The sequence below is a fragment of the Conger conger genome, chromosome 1, assembly GCF_963514075.1.
Source record: "Conger conger chromosome 1, fConCon1.1, whole genome shotgun sequence".
Lineage (NCBI taxonomy): Eukaryota > Metazoa > Chordata > Actinopteri > Anguilliformes > Congridae > Conger > Conger conger.
In genome coordinates, this window is record NC_083760.1 from 8,396,414 (window position 1) to 8,413,913 (window position 17,500).

The 17,500-nt window shown below is 51.2% G+C and overlaps 1 protein-coding gene across 1 annotated transcript in view; it reads left to right on the plus strand.

The window, feature by feature from the left end:
* LOC133140095 (MAM domain-containing glycosylphosphatidylinositol anchor protein 1) overlaps positions 1-17,500 on the plus strand; it is a 194,338-nt gene that overhangs the window by 61,472 nt on the left and 115,366 nt on the right. Inside the window, exon 4 of the mRNA XM_061259662.1 lies at positions 9,041-9,215. Coding sequence (XP_061115646.1) covers positions 9,041-9,215 — 175 coding nt within the window. The remainder of the gene's footprint in view (positions 1-9,040; positions 9,216-17,500) is intronic.

The window sequence follows — 17,500 nt, forward strand, 5'->3', positions numbered from 1 at the left end:
ATATAGAGATGTAGGCAGAGGTGTACTGTGATATAGAGATGGAGGCAGAGGTGTAGTGTGATGTAGAGATGTAGGCAGAGGTGTAGTGTGATATAGAGATGTAGGCAGAGGTGTAGTGTGATGTAGAGATGTAGGCAGAAGTGTACTGTGATATAGAGATGTACTATGATATAGAGATGTACTCTGGGATAAACAGAGCTTCAGTACTCATTTGGCACAGCCTGAAACAGGAAGCCGATGGCTTGTAGCCTACTGTTCAAGAGCCCATCTCTTTGAGCTACTTAGCATCTTTGTACATTCAAACGGTATACTCGATTCCACTTAACGGCACCATCGCACCTTTTTATGGGGCTTTGCAAGCCAAGTGATTGATTTTGTTTGGCAGCCATTTTTTTATTTTTATTTTTCTGGTAAATTGCTTGTACTAAAATGTGTCTGTTTTGCTGTGTGGGTGGTGAGGTGTGTGTGTGTTGAGTAATACCGTTTCATTACGGGGTAGCACAGGTGTGCCAGTTTAGAAGCATGGGAGAACTTCCATGGGTTTATTATATTTTTATGTGTGGGAGGTGAGGTGTGTTTGCTTATACAGTTAAGTGCAAAACTATTGGGACAGTGACCCAATTTTTGTTCGTTCTGGCTCGGTACTCCAGCGCAGTGATTTTTAAACAAAACAATGAGGTTAAAATACAGGCTGTCAGCTTTAATTTGAGGGTATGTAAATCAATATCGAGTGATATGCGTAGAAATTACTGCCCTTTTTATACATCGATCCCCCGTTTTTGGTAAATTAAGAGTGGTGTATTTCCGAAGTGTATGACACTGAAGATCAGGCAGCCTGACTGCGGGGAACGTAGGACACGGAGACACCCTGACGAAAACGAGCCCCCCCCCGCCCCCTACACCCCACACCCCACACCCCTCACCTCTGAGCCTCTCTCTTTCTGTGTATTTACCCCCTGACCGTCTCCAAAGAGCCGTGACAAATCCGCCGTGCCCCTGTAATCCCGTGCGTCCGCTGGTGTGTCGAGTGTGGGGGACGCCGTCCGTGTAAAGACGCAGAACGTGTCGCTCGCTCAGATGTTTCTCCATGGCCCGGTCTCGTTTTCTCATTTCCCGCCGCCCTGGCGGAGTCGCGGTCAGCGTTCGGCGACGGCGGTCAGTGTTCACGGCGTGGTGGGAGATGCGGCAGAACGACATGGGGGAATAAATAAACGGTGCCGGAACCTTCTAGAACGTGGGCGTCGTGCGCACGTGCCTCTCCCGGAGAAGTGCACTGTCACGACCTGCCACCTATAACACACGATCGGGGAAGGGACTGTTTGGAAAAACAATTAACCGGTCTGAAAACAGGATAGTGTAGATTAAGTTTTTATTAAGAAAAGAACATGTTGAGGAACCTTCTAGACCATCAGCGTTTGAGTGAGCGCTTTTATGGAGGAATGCACATGGAGTAACATGACGGCGTAGATAGCTGTTTTTAAAGAATAGAAAAAACCTTCTACAAGTTCACCGTTGTGACCTGCCACTGAAAGATGCTATCAGGGAAACAAAACAAAAAAAGTTTAGAGTGTAGATAGTCGTTATTAAGAAAAGAACATGTTGAGGAACCTTCTAGAACTTGAGCGTTTGAGCGGGGGCGCTTTCATGGAGGCAATGCGTGTGGAGAAACAGAATGGCGTCGATCGCTGTTTTCGAAGAAAATTTCAAAGTGCCAGAACCTTCTAGAACTCCTTCCTGGAGAAGGTCACCGTTGTGACCTGCCACCGAAAGACGCTATCGGGGAAACAAAACCGAAAAAAAGCCGAGTGTAGATGGAAAAGAGAAAGAGAAAGCGAAAGGGTTAAGGGACCGGAGCGCGGTAAGGTCAGTGTGAAGGATTCTAACATTGCACGGAGGAGCCGTGGGGCGCAGTGCTTTAGTTAACTTCAGCGCGATGAGTTGAATTACTGCATCCTATAGCATTCCTATCAAATTGCTGCCGTCTGCCGCGCACTCTCTCAGTAATACAATAGGATGCTAAATGGCTTTTCTGAAACCGATCTTTTTCCAGCCGATTATTAATTCATGGGCCTGGTCACTGTAACCTTGAGGCTTGTGGGGTTTTGGGGGGAGAGGCGGGGGTTTGCGCTGGACTGTATGGTTGATGCAGAGAGGGAGAGAGAGAGTGAGGGAGGTAGAGGGTGGGGTGGGGTAGGGAGGGGGGGCGGGCGTTGTGGTTGTTTTGAAGAAAAAGCAGAGGGAAGGGAGGAGGGAGAGAGGACGGGGGACGAAAGTGGGGGAGGGTGGGGTCAGGTCAGATTTCTCTGTCCTTGAGGGGTGAGTCGAAGAGGATCGATAGTGGTCTGAAAGTGAGGAAGATCAGATGCCGGTGAGACTCGGAGAAACACTGACTGCACCAGCCCGAGACACAAACAAGGTCAGCCGTTTGACCCCTGCTCTGACACGCAGGGTGGGCGGGGCGGGGGGCGGTGTGGGGGGCAGAGGGGGGGTTAGGCCCAGAGAGCTTTCAGAACTGAGTGTTTTCAGTACCTCTGTGTCGGGAGAAGTCGACCGGAGTGCGTACGGTGCCTAACTGCTTCCAACAGGTCCATGTTATTGATACATTTTGTGAGTTGCTGAGGGAGAATGGGAGGGAACGTGTATGGATTGGTGTGTATGGGGAGAGGCAGAAGGACAGAGAGGGAGAGAGAGAGAGATAGAGTGAGAGAGAGACACAGAGAGAGTTTTAACACACTTTTATTGTAACGCTACAACAACAGGCGCAAGGCACAGAAAGCCATCAACCCCCACAAAGAGAGAGAGACAGAGGCGGAGAGGGAGAGAGAGGGAAAGGGAGAGCGAGGGACGGAGAGAGAAAGCTCTCAGTGCTCCATCCTCTGCCTGCCACCCCTGGTAACACCGAAACCAGCAGGCCTCCCCTCTGAAGCACAGCGTGCCCCCTGCCTGACAGCCGTGGCCCACAGACGGACAGACACTGCCCCTGCATCTCCACGGGAGCGCAGACCCCTCTCTGCAGCGAGAACATCCCCGTAGCTCAGCCAGCCCGGAAAATCTACTGGACTGGAAAAAAAGGCATAAAAGAGCAGGGCCAGCCTTTTTGTACGAAGTTGATTAATTTGTTCTCTTATTCCCTCTAATCTGCCAGATGAAACAATGCTTTATTCATGCTTTATTTGAAATTCAGAACCTGATTTATCCAAGCTTAACAGCCATACCCAGAATGCCTCTGACCCTATGGAGAGGCGCTTCTGGGAATACCGTAGGCGTCACGGGACTCCTGGGAATTGTAGTCCAGACCTGATGGAAATGTGTACTTCAGGGACACGGGGGTCCGGGCGCTTTCTGGAGCGTGTAATCGGACCCGTGTACACCACTTTACACTTCTCCCCTTTCCCCCCCCCCCCCCCCGGGTCACCCGCGGGGTTCGGGCGGGTCCGATTCTGTTGGCTCAGCGGCCCGCGGGTCACCTGATCGGCCGTGACATCACCCTCGGCTCCTCTTACCGTCGTGATTTCATTTTCTACCGCTGCGTATAATTTTTTGAAAAGTCACCCCTCGTCTTATGCTCCGGAAAATGATCCGGGTCTCGGCTGTCGCCGAGCCGGCCGTATTGAGCCTTATTGTCCGGCGTCCATCTTATGTAATCGTTTCGACTTTCTTGTGCAGAAGATGCGGCGGTGCCTTGTGTATACGTCCAGGAAACTGATTGAGTTCACACTTCCCCTGAGCGGAGTGACCAATCCAATGTTCTGTTACTAATGCCTGGCTTACTCATCGCAAATTCACCCATAATTTCCTTCTTAGTTTACGCTTAGAAAAGGCACACTCATCCCGTAAAACTCTTCCCCCAACAATCAAATCCCGAACTGTCTCATTGCCAACTCCCCCTTAGACATCCTAAATTTATGCCTCCTGGAACAGACTGTTGTTTATTCCAAACAAGGCTGACCCAATGCAAACTCACCCTCACCAAAAGCCTCCAAGCGACTAACTGCAAACTAACTCTTGACTGATTGACATTGTAAAATCACCCTTCCTCAAAGGACTGAGCCTTTCAACATAACTCACTCCCAAAAAAAATAGTCTCAGATTTACCACTGCAAAAATCGCTCTTAAAATTACACTTACTCAAAATGGCTGACCGATCGAACATAACTCATCCCCAACTAAGTCAACCCCAGCTAACTCATCACGGCCCCATCCCTGTCTTACCTGGGCCCCACTTGTCATTCCTCCGGTGGAGAGCAGACCTGGAGCTGTTCCAGAAGAGGCTTTTACTCTTCCCTCCTTCCGCTAACTGCCGCCATAAATTACCTGGAGCTGAACGACACCGATTCAAGTCAGCATCCATAAGGAGACATTTATTGCTTAATGCCTGTCTTCTTCACTTTAATCTCGGAGGGACGTTTTTTCCCCCCTTCCTGGGGACAGATAATGAAAATGGTTATTGCCACACTAAGTTTATTTTAGCTTAACATGGGATTTTATGAGTGAATGTTTGAAATGCGGGAGAATGATTATGTGAACACAGCGCCGCTCGTAATCTCCCCGGCGTTTATTAAGATCTTTCTCCACCTCCGTCTGTGTACCGAGCACCCCAGCTGAGTGACTGTGCACATGAGACTCTGCCCCGCGCTCTAAGTACTCTCACACAATGAGTATTTAACTGGGTTTATTTTCCACCGCTTCGGTGGGCAAACTGAGCTTTCGTTCGTTTGATACAGCCAAAGGAAGCCGCAGTTGAGGGTGAGCTGCGTGTGACGGTGGCACTGTACCTGAACGGCTGACTGATCGAACATAATCGGGGCGGCATTGGCTCAGGTGGCTCAGGCGGTGAGAGCGGTCGTCTGGCGGTCGGAGGGTTGCCGGTTCGATCCCCCGCCCTGGGTGTGTCAAAGTGTCCCTGAGCAAGACACCTCTCCCCCAAATACTGATGAGCTGGTTGGTGCCTTACATGCCAGTTGCCATTGATGTAAGCCTGTAGCGTAGTGGTTAAGGCACATGACTGGGACCCGCAAGGTCGGTGGTTCGATCCCCAGTGATAGCCACAATAAGATCCGCACAGCCATTGGGCCAGGGGAGGATTGTCTCCTGCTGAGTCTAATCAGCTGTACGTTGCTCTGGATAAGAGCGTCTGCGAAATGCAATTAATGTAATGTGAGTATGTGAATGAGAAGCATCAATTGTACAGCGCTTTGGATAAGGTGCTATATAAATGCCAAACCGTTTACCTGTTGTAGATGCACTGGTTAGTCCCATTTTCATGAAGTGTCTAAGACACTGCTTCATAAACTTTAATGTCGGGACCCAAATTAGAAATAAACTTTTACCCTGCTGTAAAATCCAACTATGACCTGCTTGAAATGATGAGCATGGAGCTGGTCTGAACTGGTCAACCAGCGACCAGCTGTTTCAAAACCTAGCTTGCGCTGTTTTGCTCAGCAGGGGAGTGAGTGCTTGGAAATGTGTGCTCCATCCAGGGCCTCCATGGATGGGTGAGTCGCTGGTGGGTCTGGGAAATGGGCGATGGCCGAATTTAAGTGCCGGGCTGACCAATCCCGGTGAGGAAGAGCGCGTCTTTCTGTTGAAATTCCTGCCTGAGGGCAGGGTGTTTCCGTATCGGGCCTAGTCCCCTGAAGCTGCCTTCTTTGGGGAGCTGATGGAGAAGTGGATATGGTAGAAAGGGTCTCAGGGTCAATGCACTGCTGTACCCCAGGGCATGCACATAAATATGGCAGCAAGCGATGCTCTTCACCCATAGGCCGACCGACTCGTGTTTTATTCAGTGCCTAGACCTGTCAATGCTGTCCCTAAGTGATAGAGTCTCAGTATGGGAGTTTCAATGGTCCAGTAAACAGACACACTTATGAACACACACACACTCTCTCTCCCTCTCTCTTTCTCTCTCACACACACATACATTCACACATTCACACTCACACAGACACACACAAACACTCTCTCACACACACATACATTCACACATTTACACACACACAGACACACACAAACACTCTCACACACACATACATTCACACATTCACACACACACAGACACACACAAACACTCTCTGACACACACATACATTCACACATTCACACACACACACACTCACACACACACACACACACTCTCTCCCTCTCTCTTTCTCTCTCACACACACATACATTCACACATTCACACACACACACACACACATTCACACACACACACACACACACTCTCTCTCCCTCTCACTTTCTCTCTCACACACACATACATTCACACATTCACACTCACACAGACACACACAAACACTCTCTCACACACACACACACACACACACACACACAGACAGACATCTTGTTCTGAATCCGCCGCACAGCTGTGAGCTCCAGGTCATCCAGCTGTACGGAATCGCGTGCGCTGACATATGTGCCCTGCACTCTGCACAGGGCCGGTCGGTGTGTGAGCCTCTCTGCCACGCGGCTGGCACTGCGCCCGCCTGCGTTAAACAGATGCTGCGCCGGTCGTGGCTAACACGGCGCTCATTTTGTTTTTGAGCTGTTTTTCACCCGCGGTGCAGCGAGCGTGTCCTCACGCTCAGGTTGTTTGCTCGGGGTTTTGTCCTTGGGGGTCTCGTCGGCGATGGCAGCGGTCCATGGCAAACGCGCGGCAGCCAGGGCTCACCTCCTCCTCCTCCTCTCTCGGTCGATGCGCCCTGAACGGTCCCGGCCGCGGATAAGCGAACGTTACGCAGCGTCGCTCTGAAGGATTTCTTGCGTTAAATGAAACGCGAGGAGGGCCCGGCGCTATCGCGCGGGGCTACGCGGAACGTTCCGGCGAACGCGCCCTCTCGCGCCGCTCCGGGGGAGTCGTGTCGGAAAGGTTTCGCCTTACCTGCGGCAAGCGGAGAGGAACTGCACTTATGTGTACATCCCCTTGAGCAGGAACTGTGAGGCCTACAGCGCGGTCCCGTTCCAGACATTAATTGACCTCTCGGTGTACTCTCACAGCCCCGTTATCAATATTTGAAGCCCCTGTGTCCTTTTCCTGTCTTTTATGTGTCCTCCGTGCCTCGGCTAATAAAGATCACCTTCCTCGGAAGTGAAGCTGCGCAATGAGGGACGTGGTGTATGAGCTCCTCGCGAAGGAGAACTCTCCTCTCCACGGGACACACGGAGAAAGCCTGTGTTCAGACCGAATCAATAGTCTTTTGCATTTCCTTTGCCGCCTGTACAGACAGTCCAGCGCCGAATCGGCCGCTGTTGGCTTGGTCGGGTGCAGACGCACATTTTAAACGACGTGCTTAGCAGCGGCCTCTTTTGAGACGGAGAGAGGGAAAAGGCTGGATGGAAGCATAAACTCTTTCTCTTCCTCTATCTGTCTCCTTTTTTTCTCTCTCACTCTATCTGTCCCTCTTTCTTTTCATCTCTGTCTCTCTGCTCTATTCTTTCTCATTAAGACACTGCAGTTTGGTCCGAACCTCCAAAGGCAGAACTCTCACCTTTTCATCTTTTTCTGTACTGTCAACGTTGTCTATGACTACTTTACCCCACTACTTTACACATCACAGTACAGGTTACTATGTGGTAACAGACACCAGTGCCTCCAGCACTCTAGAACTCCAACACCCATAATGCTCCTCTTCCATGCCCCGTCACGTGACGCAAAACAAGGTCACTAAGGTTCACCGTCGCATTATTAACCATAGCAGCTCCACCGGCACCGCACGCCAAGTATTTGATTGGTCCTCAGTGCCAAGGTTTTGATTGGATTCCTCCAGGTCGTGGTCTGTTTGAGGTCGTGGTGCTGAGGTTGACTTTGCCTTATCCTCTCAGGAACCCCCAGGTCGTCCTCCCCTCCCCTGTCCTATAGCGGGCCCCGTGGCTGTGCATATGGGGACAGGGGACGGGGGACGGGGGACGGGGACGGGGGGCTGTAACCGTGCCTGCGATCGCCGTGGCTTCATCTGTATGCAGGAGGCACCTCCCCCCCACTCCACCCCCACCCCCCGTCCTCTCTGGAGGGAGTCGCTAACAATTGACAAGCTGCACTTAATTCTGCCGCGACCCGTCGCGATCAATGAGAGGCAGCTGTTTCCAAATCCGCCGACAAACAAACCTGAATAAATAAAGTGTCATTTACAGAAACCCGGGTAATCCGATAATCCCGGACATATACGTCCCGTCGTAACGGGGCGGGCGCTCCCTCCACGACGCCCCGGGCGTGGCCGGCCGGCCGGTGACGAGCGGAGGGTTAATTGCCCGCGGGTTAACGAGGCTTCATTAACGGCCGTTTGCCGCGGGAAGCCGCTGCGCTCCGAGGCGATCGGCGAGCGGCGTACGAGAGCCGCGATACCGCCACTCGCAAGGAGGACCGCCGGCGGTCCGGTTTTACGGAAGATCAGCGACGTTAGGAAGTGCGTGTCTTCCCAACACTGTGCAGCAGTTGTGGGAGGAAATCAGAATAATTTGTTGTTTAGCTGACACTTTTATCCAAAGTGACTTACAGTTGATTAGACTAAGCAAGGTAATGGCCTTGCTCAAGGGCCCAGCAGCTGTGCGGATCATATTGTGGCTACACTGGGGCTTGAACCGCCAACCCTGCGGGTCCCAGTCGTGTACCTTAGCCACGAGGCTACAGGCCGCCCTGTATGTGTACGTAACAAGCCCCACACATGGCCCCTTCCTCTGGGGTCCATCAGACTTGCTGTTCCTGTGCCGAAACATTTTCAGTTTCCTGTTTCCTGTTTTCAGTGTTAGTTTCCTGTTTTCCAGAGAAGTTGTGTGCGACGCAGCCTGTAGCCTCAGGGTTAAGTTACATGACTGGGACCTGGAAGTTTAGTGGTTCATGCCCTTGTGTAGTTACAATAAGATCTGCATGGCCGTTGGGCCCTTGAGCAAGGCCCTGCACCCCACATTGCTCCAGGGGTAATTATCCCCTGCTTAGTCTAATGAACTGTAAGTCGCTTTGGATAAAAGCGTCAGCGGAATAAGAGGTTATTCTCCATGCGGTGGTGACTGACGGCGTTTGCTCCTCCTCCTCCTCCTCTCTCAGGTGCGGTGGACGAAGACGGCGGGCAGCGCCTCGGAGAAGTTCCAGGAGACGTCGGTGTTCAACGTGACGCTGCGTATCGAGCGCATCCAGAGGGTGCAGGGCGGCCGGTACTACTGCAAGGCCGAGAACGGGGTGGGGGTCGCTGCCATCAAGTCCATCCGCGTAGACGTGCAGTGTAAGTCAGAGTTCTGCGATTCCCGCCACTTCCCAGAAAAGAGCCGTTTTTCTTTAAAAACCGAGCCCCGAGCTCTCCAGGAGTATCCCGGTCTCGGCCTCGATCCGCTGCTTCTGAGGGCCTGCGGTGGGGGGAGGGGACTCCCTGCTCCCGAAGACCGTATCCGCTTCTGGATTTCATATAGATTCTGCCCTTAATTAATTAGCCACGTTGTGAGCATAATCTGTCATGTTAAGGTGTTTTTTGATAAGCCTATACATGACAGCCCAAACCTGAGGGGTTAATCAGTTGAAAATGGGAAAAGAATAGCACGTACAGCTATGATTTGCCAATTGAAAGTGGCAGAAATGAAATCCAGAAACGGATTCGGCTCTTCCGGAACGGGGTTCCTCTGCCCTGGACCGAGGTGGACGGTCAGAGTGGGGAGCATAGGGAGGGTCGGGGTGGAGTGGGGTGGAGTGGATTGGGGGGTGGGGACGGGGGCGTTGGTGGTGGTAGATACTCTTGGAGAGGGAGGTGTGTGAAGTGGGAGAATCGAACCTGAGTGTGTGTGTCAGACACGCCGGGCAGTGGGCGCGCCCCCGTGGCCCCAAACGCTGCTGCTCTCCACTGTCACACTGTCCCTTCGAGCCAGGGGCCGGGTCAGGGGCCTCAACCGGGCCTTTGGGGAGCCCCCTCAGGGGCCCATACACTGGGTCCCTCGGGTGCCCCGCCCATCCTGATACTTCCTCAACTCTGCGCACAATTCAACATTAACACTGAACACCTAACTCACCTGATCCCACTGCCTGTCCCATCCAGGAACCAAATCACTGCACAAAATTACAAAACACAACACACAAAGAAAGACAGAAAGAAAGCAAGAAAAACCGTGGTCTCTGTGGGACGGTTTGCTAGCGTTCTGTGCTGTGAACACCGGCAGGCAGCAGGAGTGCGGAGTCAGACTGCGGTGTCGTATGTAGAACATGTGTTTTCATCAGGCTGAGCGAGACGCAAACAAGCAGTTACCAGCAGGGTCACGCCTCTCCGCTGTGGGTGTAATTTAGCGGGAGTGAATTGCTCCGATGCCTGTAATTTAGTAGGGGAACAGGACAGCGATTAACAACAGTAATTAATGAAGGAAAGGTGTGGGGTTCATTCAGAAGTGGAGGGGGAACGGGGAGGCAGCAGTGGAAGTGGGGGGGGGCGGGGGGGGTAGGGGGTCGCTGGAATGAAACTCACTGGGTATATTTTTTGGAGGGGGGGCATTTTGTGGAAGGAGTGAGGAGAGAGGGGGTGGGGGAGCAGTGAGGATGAATATCAGCACAGAGGCTGTTTCAGCCACATTAAAGGCGAGTCTCTCGGGGCTGCTAGAGTGTGTGGGAGGTGGGGTCTCTCACGGGGGGGGGGGGAGGGGGGTGATTTTAAAGGGCCCTATGGGATTGTGTAATGGACCCCCGTTGCTGTATTTCGTTACCCTAGTGACCCCCCCGGGGAAAGGGTAATTTGCGCGGAGAGCAAACAGGAAGGGCTGACAGGGGCCCTGAGCGTAACCGTTAGTGACGGCTGACGCTTGTCCGGGCCTCTCCGCCGCGCTACTGAGCGCGCTCCTTGGGTGACTTTGGCTCCGGAGCTGCAGTAATTAGAGCCGCTGCATAACATCGCTCCCCCTTTACCCCCGCCGAGGAGGAGGGAGGGAGAGAGGGAGAGGGGGAAGGAGGGGAGGGAGGGAGGGAGAGAGGGAGGGAGGGAGAGGGAGAGAGAGAGGAGAGAGGGAGGGAGAGAGGGAGGGAGGGAGGGGGGAGAGGGAGAGGAGGGAGAGAGGAGAGGGAGAGGGAGAGAGATAGAGGGAGAGGGGGAGGGATGGGGGAGAGAGGGAGAGAGAGAGAGAGGGGGAGGGAGAGGGAGGAGAGAGATAGAGGGAGGGAGGGAGGGAGGAAGGGGGGAGAGAGGGGGAGGGAGAGGGAGGGAGGAGAGAGATGGAGAGAGGGGGAGGGAGAGAGAGAGGAGAGAGATAGAGGGAGAGAGGGAGGGAGGGGGGGAGAGGGAGAGGGGAGAGAGAGGGAGGGAGAGGGAGAGAGGGAGGGAGGGGGGAGAGAGGGAGGGAGGGAGGGGGGAGAGGGAGAGGGAGGGAGAGAGGAGAGGGAGAGGAGAGAGATAGAGGGAGAGGGGGAGGGATGGGGGAGAGAGGGAGAGAGGGAGAGAGGGGGAGGGAGAGGGAGGAGAGAGATAGAGGGAGGGAGGGAGGGAGGAAGGGGGGAGAGAGGGGGAGGGAGAGGGAGGGAGGAGAGAGATGGAGAGAGGGGGAGGGAGAGAGAGAGGAGAGAGATAGAGGGAGAGAGGGAGGGAGGGGGGGAGAGGGAGAGGGGAGAGAGAGGGAGGGAGAGGGAGAGAGGGAGAGGGAGAGGGAGAGGGAGAGAGGAGAGAGATAGAGGGATGAGAGGGAGGGAGGGGGAGAGAGAGGGAGAGGAGAGAGAGGGAGGGAGAGGGGAGAGGGAGAGAGGGGCAGGGTGGGGAGAGAGAGGGAGAGAGAGGGAGAGGGGGGAGAGAGGAGGGTGGAGAGAGAGAGAGATAGAGGGAGGGAGGGAGGGGAGTGAGAGAGAGGAGGGGAGAGGTAGAGAGCGAGGGGGGAGAGAGGCGGGGAGGGAGCGATGGATGATCCGGAGGAGTGCCCGTGTGCTTTGTAGGCTGCTGAAAGGAACAGGACGATCTTTGTGTTCGGTACAAAACGGCTCTTGATGCTCGTCTTGTTCTGCGTGCAGGAGTGGAGAAAAACAAGGGTAGACTAAGAGAAAATGAAAAAGAAAATCTTTCATTTTGTAATTGGTCAAGCTGTAAAATGTATCCCATCTGTTAAAAGCATGCGTCAATTTAATGTTTTTTTTAACAGTTTTTACTTCTGATTTATCCTGCCTTTGCTTCTCGCTTGACTAATTCTGTGTGTTCTGTGTGCGTTTAGCCTCAGATATACAGAGAAATGATGGCTGACGAGCCACACGAGAGAGAGAGAGAGCAGGAGAGAGTTGGTGAAAAAGAGGAAGAGGAGGAGGAGAGAGAGAGGGAAGGAGAGGGTGTGAGAGGGACTCGGATATAGAGAGAGGTAGAAGCAGAACGAAGGACAAAGGAATAAATAAATAGCAGGCACTGGTCTGGCAGATGAGAGTGATCTGAACACCCTGTGCCTGACTCCACTCAACCAGAACCAGAGAATCCACTGACTCAGATAAAGATACAGGACACACGCATACACACACTCACATACACCCACACACACACACACACACGAACACACACACACACACACACACACACACGCACACACACACACACACACACACGCAGAAACTACACACACACACACACACACACACACACGCACCCAGAAAATACACACACACTCACACACACACAGAAACATACACACACACACACACACACGCACACACACACACGCACATACACACACTCACACACGCACGCACACACACACACACACACACACAAACACAGACACACACACACTAACATGCACACATACACACAAACACATACTCACACACACACAGATACATACACACACACACATACACACATACACACATACACACACACACCCACACACACACACACACACACACACACACACTCACACAGAAACATACACACACACACACACACACACACACATACATACCCTCACACACGCACACACACACACACACACACAAACACAGACACACACACACTAACATGCACACATACACACAAACACACACACTTTGATCTTTCCAGTGGGAGAAGGTCCGTTGACCCTTGACCTTGGCACTCTGACCAATGGGACAGTGTGACAGAGAGTGGGTGTGGTGAGACAATGCCTCTACAGTTTGGATGGACTTGGTTCAGGGACCTGAGTCTTGAAGCCTGCAGCCGCCACGGAGGGACTGCTGCCTGCGGTAACGCGTCATGGCCGAAAATCTCAGCGCGCTGCGAGAATGCGTTTCACTGTGCTCATGCTGAAATGACAATGCGGTCCATACAGACATTCTCTTCTGTGGAATCATGGAATGTGCCAGGGAGATGTGATGAAACAGCAAAGGTTTGTGGGTCACGTTGCTGATAATGTGCCTTTTCCAGAAGGGATTGCCAACTGCAGAGATGATTAAGGCAGGGGATACGGCCAGTGAGCAGCTCCACCAATCACAGGGACTTGTTAGGATAAAACATAGCAAGGTGATTGGTGGATACTTTCTGGCTAAACTTTTTTGATGAATGTAGTTCAATAACTATGAATCAAGCTAATTACTGTGGCTTTGTTCAACGTGTTACGACCAATGTCCCCTGTGATTGGTGGAGAAAATTCATGACTCAAGCTTCCTGTCCTTATTTAACTGTCCCCGGAACACGGTGCGTGTGAATTCTAGCGGGTAGCGGCATCTGCTGGGGTTCTAGAAACGGTTGCGGAACCGAAGCTCTGCTTTGCATCATGGGTAAGTTGCTGATCAGAAGCTGTAGGTGTCACAGATGACTCATGGGATTGCTTCAGCGTAGGACCCATGCTGTGCGGCAGTGGCTCATTCTGGTCCTGGTTTCCTCCACGGTGCACTGTGCGCAGTGTGGCTAGCTACGGATACCAGACTCAGGAGCTGAGGAAGGGATTGTTGTGTTTCAAAAAACGGAAACTTGAACTGAAAACTGTGAAAACGCACTACGGCGTCAACAACCCACCTCAGGGACTGCCGAACTTGGGAATGCCTTGGAAGCTACTGCCAATCTTTCTTTTGTGGAAGCACACAATGCACACTCCGTATGATCCTTACTTACTTACTGAGAACCAGCAGGGACTGGCATGGTCCCCAGTTTCCACTGTGCTTTACTGCTCTCCAGTGTACCGCATAACCAGGGCTTTGAGGCTGTCCAAAGTCTGCTACCACGTTTACGCCTCTAAGCTGTAAGATCATGAATATGTGATTAGAATGTTCCTAACTGAAGTGCTTTAGGCTACAGAACAAGCTACAGCAGCAGAAAACCAGTCAAACAAAAGTCTAAAAGATACCTAATATACATTACATTACATTACAGGCATTTGGCTGACGCTCTTATCCAGAGCGACGTACAGTTGATTAGACTAAGCAGGAGACAATCCTCCCCTGGAGCAATGCAGGGTTAAGGGCCTTGCTCAAGGGCCCAACGGCTGTGCGGATCTTATTGTGGCTACACCGGGATTAGAACCACGAACCTTGCGTGTCCCAGTCATTTACCTTAACCACTACGCTACAGTTTGCCCTTTTGTATTGAGTGTACAGTACTGTACAAAAGTCTTAGGCACCTGTATAACATTCTGTCCACTTAAGATTCTTTCAAAAATAATTAAATGAAATAAACGTACTATACATTTTACACTACATTTTAGTGACTTGGCAGAATAGTTAAAAAACTTAATTAAATCAATATTTTTTTGACCACCCTTCGGCGTTAAAACTGCATCACTTCTCTGAGATAACCAACGCTGTCCTGCAGTTCTATAAGACAATCAGCAGGGAGGTTGTTCAAGCATGTTGGAGAACTTGCCACAGTTCTTCTGCAGACTTTGGTGGCTCCTTGCTTCTGATCTCAGACAGCTTGATCAAGTTTTGTGTAAAAACTAGTCAATTGCTTACAGTAATATGTTACTTTTTTAAATTTAAATTCACAAATGTCTCTGTAAAATTAAATCTTTTGGAAATGAATATTTGGAAATCTCCAATGTGTTCTGTTATACTAACACAGACACCACACACAAATAATAAGAATAAACATATATATAATAAAGTCTAGGGTGCCTAAGACTTCTGCCACAGTAGTGCATATTTACAGAACATATTTTCACTGCGGCATGTTTTTGTCATCCAAGAAGTATTGTATTGTCAAAACCTTTTTTCTCCTGGGTCTCAGGAGGCTCGGGAGTTCTGCTGTCTGCGGGTGTCTCTGAGATGGGGGGTCAGCGGCTAAGTCAGAGGCTAACAGCCGAGGCAGCGCTGATGATCCGGTCCCACGTGGGTGCAAGAAGGCCCAGAGGCTGTGTGGTTCTCAGAAACAACAGAAGCTAACGGACGTTTAAAAAAGATAGTTTTCAGTGCGCGACAGTTGGTCCCCTGGTCCACCATCTAAATACTGAATCGTTTGCTTAGGGCCTGGGGTTGTCGAACTCCAGTCCTGGAGGTGTGTTGTGTTTTCCTTTCAATCGGCCGCGGACTCCTCAGTCGATCAATGACTTAAATTAAACTCTTGTGCTGAAACACGTGAAAAAGCAGCAGACACTGCGGCCCTCCCGGACTGGAGTTTGACACCCCTGCCCTACAGTAAAGAGTCCAGCACAATGAGGAGGACTCTGAATGCCTTGACTGTTCTCTGTACAGGCCGAGATTTGTCTCAGACCTGGACGTAGGCCCATGACTTGCGGTGGATTGTGAACGGATTGCGGTCGGTGTGAACCGGTTTCAGTTTTTTCATCATGGGCTGTTTGCATTGGCGGAGATGAATTTAATGGGAAGGCGCTCTGCTGGAAATGGCAGTGTGATTAAACACAGAGGAAACGCAGTGATTTATAACACCGCTCTCTCCCCTGAAGTTAAGAGCGTGTGTGTGTGTGTGTGTGAGTGAGTGAGTGAGTGTGTTTTGTGCGTGTGTGTGTGTTTGCGTGTGTGGTTTGTGTGTGCGTGTGTGTGTGTTTGTGTGTGCATGCATGCGTATGTACATGTGTGTGTGTGTGTGTGTGTGTGTGTGTGTGTGGGTCTGCATGAATATGTACGTGTGTGAGTGTGTGTGTCTGCATGCATACGTATGTGTGTATGTGTGTGTTTGTGTGTGTTTATGTGCATTGCGTGCTTACTTTTGTATGTGTTTGTGTGTGTGTGTGTATGTGTGCATGCATACATACGTGGGGGAAAACAGAAAAAACAGAATGGAGGATAAAAACAAAATGTGAAAATAAGTAAATCAATAATTAAATAAATTAATGGTTTGGTTGCTATCGCACGGTTGCCATCGCAACCCGACACCCGATCCAGGTAAAAAGTTTCCTGCCGCCTGAAGAGTTCTCTCATCCTGTGTCACAGTGTGCTCAAGAAACAGGAAGCGACTCACACACAGAAATCACACCTCAGAAACATGTGCCATAACCCATAAAACGAAAACAGCAACAACAAAAAAACAAAAAAACAATAGAAAAACACCAGGCCGCAGAAAATGATCTGCAATGTCAACGATTTCTCCTGAGGGCTGTTTCTCTTTGTTTTAAATTAAATTTCCACTTTCAACAGCGTGAGTGCAGTGAATTGACAGCATTCTATCAGTGTGGTCAATGGTGCCTTCAGTCTACGGCTATTCTGCGTAGCTTATTTTCCATCTGCATTTTCTGTCTGTGAATAAGGAATGAAACTCTCTGCCGTGAGAAACGCGTGCGGTCTGGGCTCTGGAGGGGGGGGGGGGCAGGGGTGTGCTAGCGGTCAGGCTCCGGCCCTGTTACTGCAGAGTTACATCACTGCTTCTGACGCGTCATCACTTCCAGGCAACAGGCACTCTCAGGTGGAGCCGTCTGTCCGGGGATCTCGCTGTACGCTGGCTAAATGAAGTTCGGTAACGGGGATGGAGGGTGGCTCTGTGCTGTGTAGTTAGTGGGAGTGTTGGATACTGAGCTGTCCTCCGGTGCAGTGACTCCACAGCTCAGCTGGGGGACTGCAGAGTAACTTCACAGCCCAGCTGGGGGTCTGCAGAGTGTCTGCACAGCTCAGCTGGGGGTCTGCAGAGAGACTGCGCCGCTCAGCTTGGGGGTCTGCAGAGAGACTGGGGGTCTGCAGAGTGTCTGCACAGCTCAGCTGGGGGTCTGCAGAGAGACTGGGGGTCTGCAGAGAGACTGCACAGCTCAGCTGGGGGGTCTGCAGAGTGAGAAATCTCGGCCCATATTATCAGGGATCGGGGTTCACAACCTGAAATTAGGGTTCAAATCTGTAATGTGTCTAAAGGACTCTTTTTGAACACATAAAGTCATTAACTTGCTCAAAGTAAGCAGTGATTAATTAGGCGAGGCTGCCCGCACCTCTTCCTGTAGATCTACAGCCCTGTTTGTTTTCACTCCAACCCTAACAGAGCACTTCATTCAACAGCTACAGATCTTCTTTAGCTCATCATTTGATGAGACAAAATAGGTTTGAATGAAGACCTACAGGACAGGACAGGGTTGAGCAGCCCTGACTTAGAAACAGGAACCACTCATTTGGGTGAAATCCATTATCTGATTTTGTGACCCTTGAGGATGACTAATTCAGGCA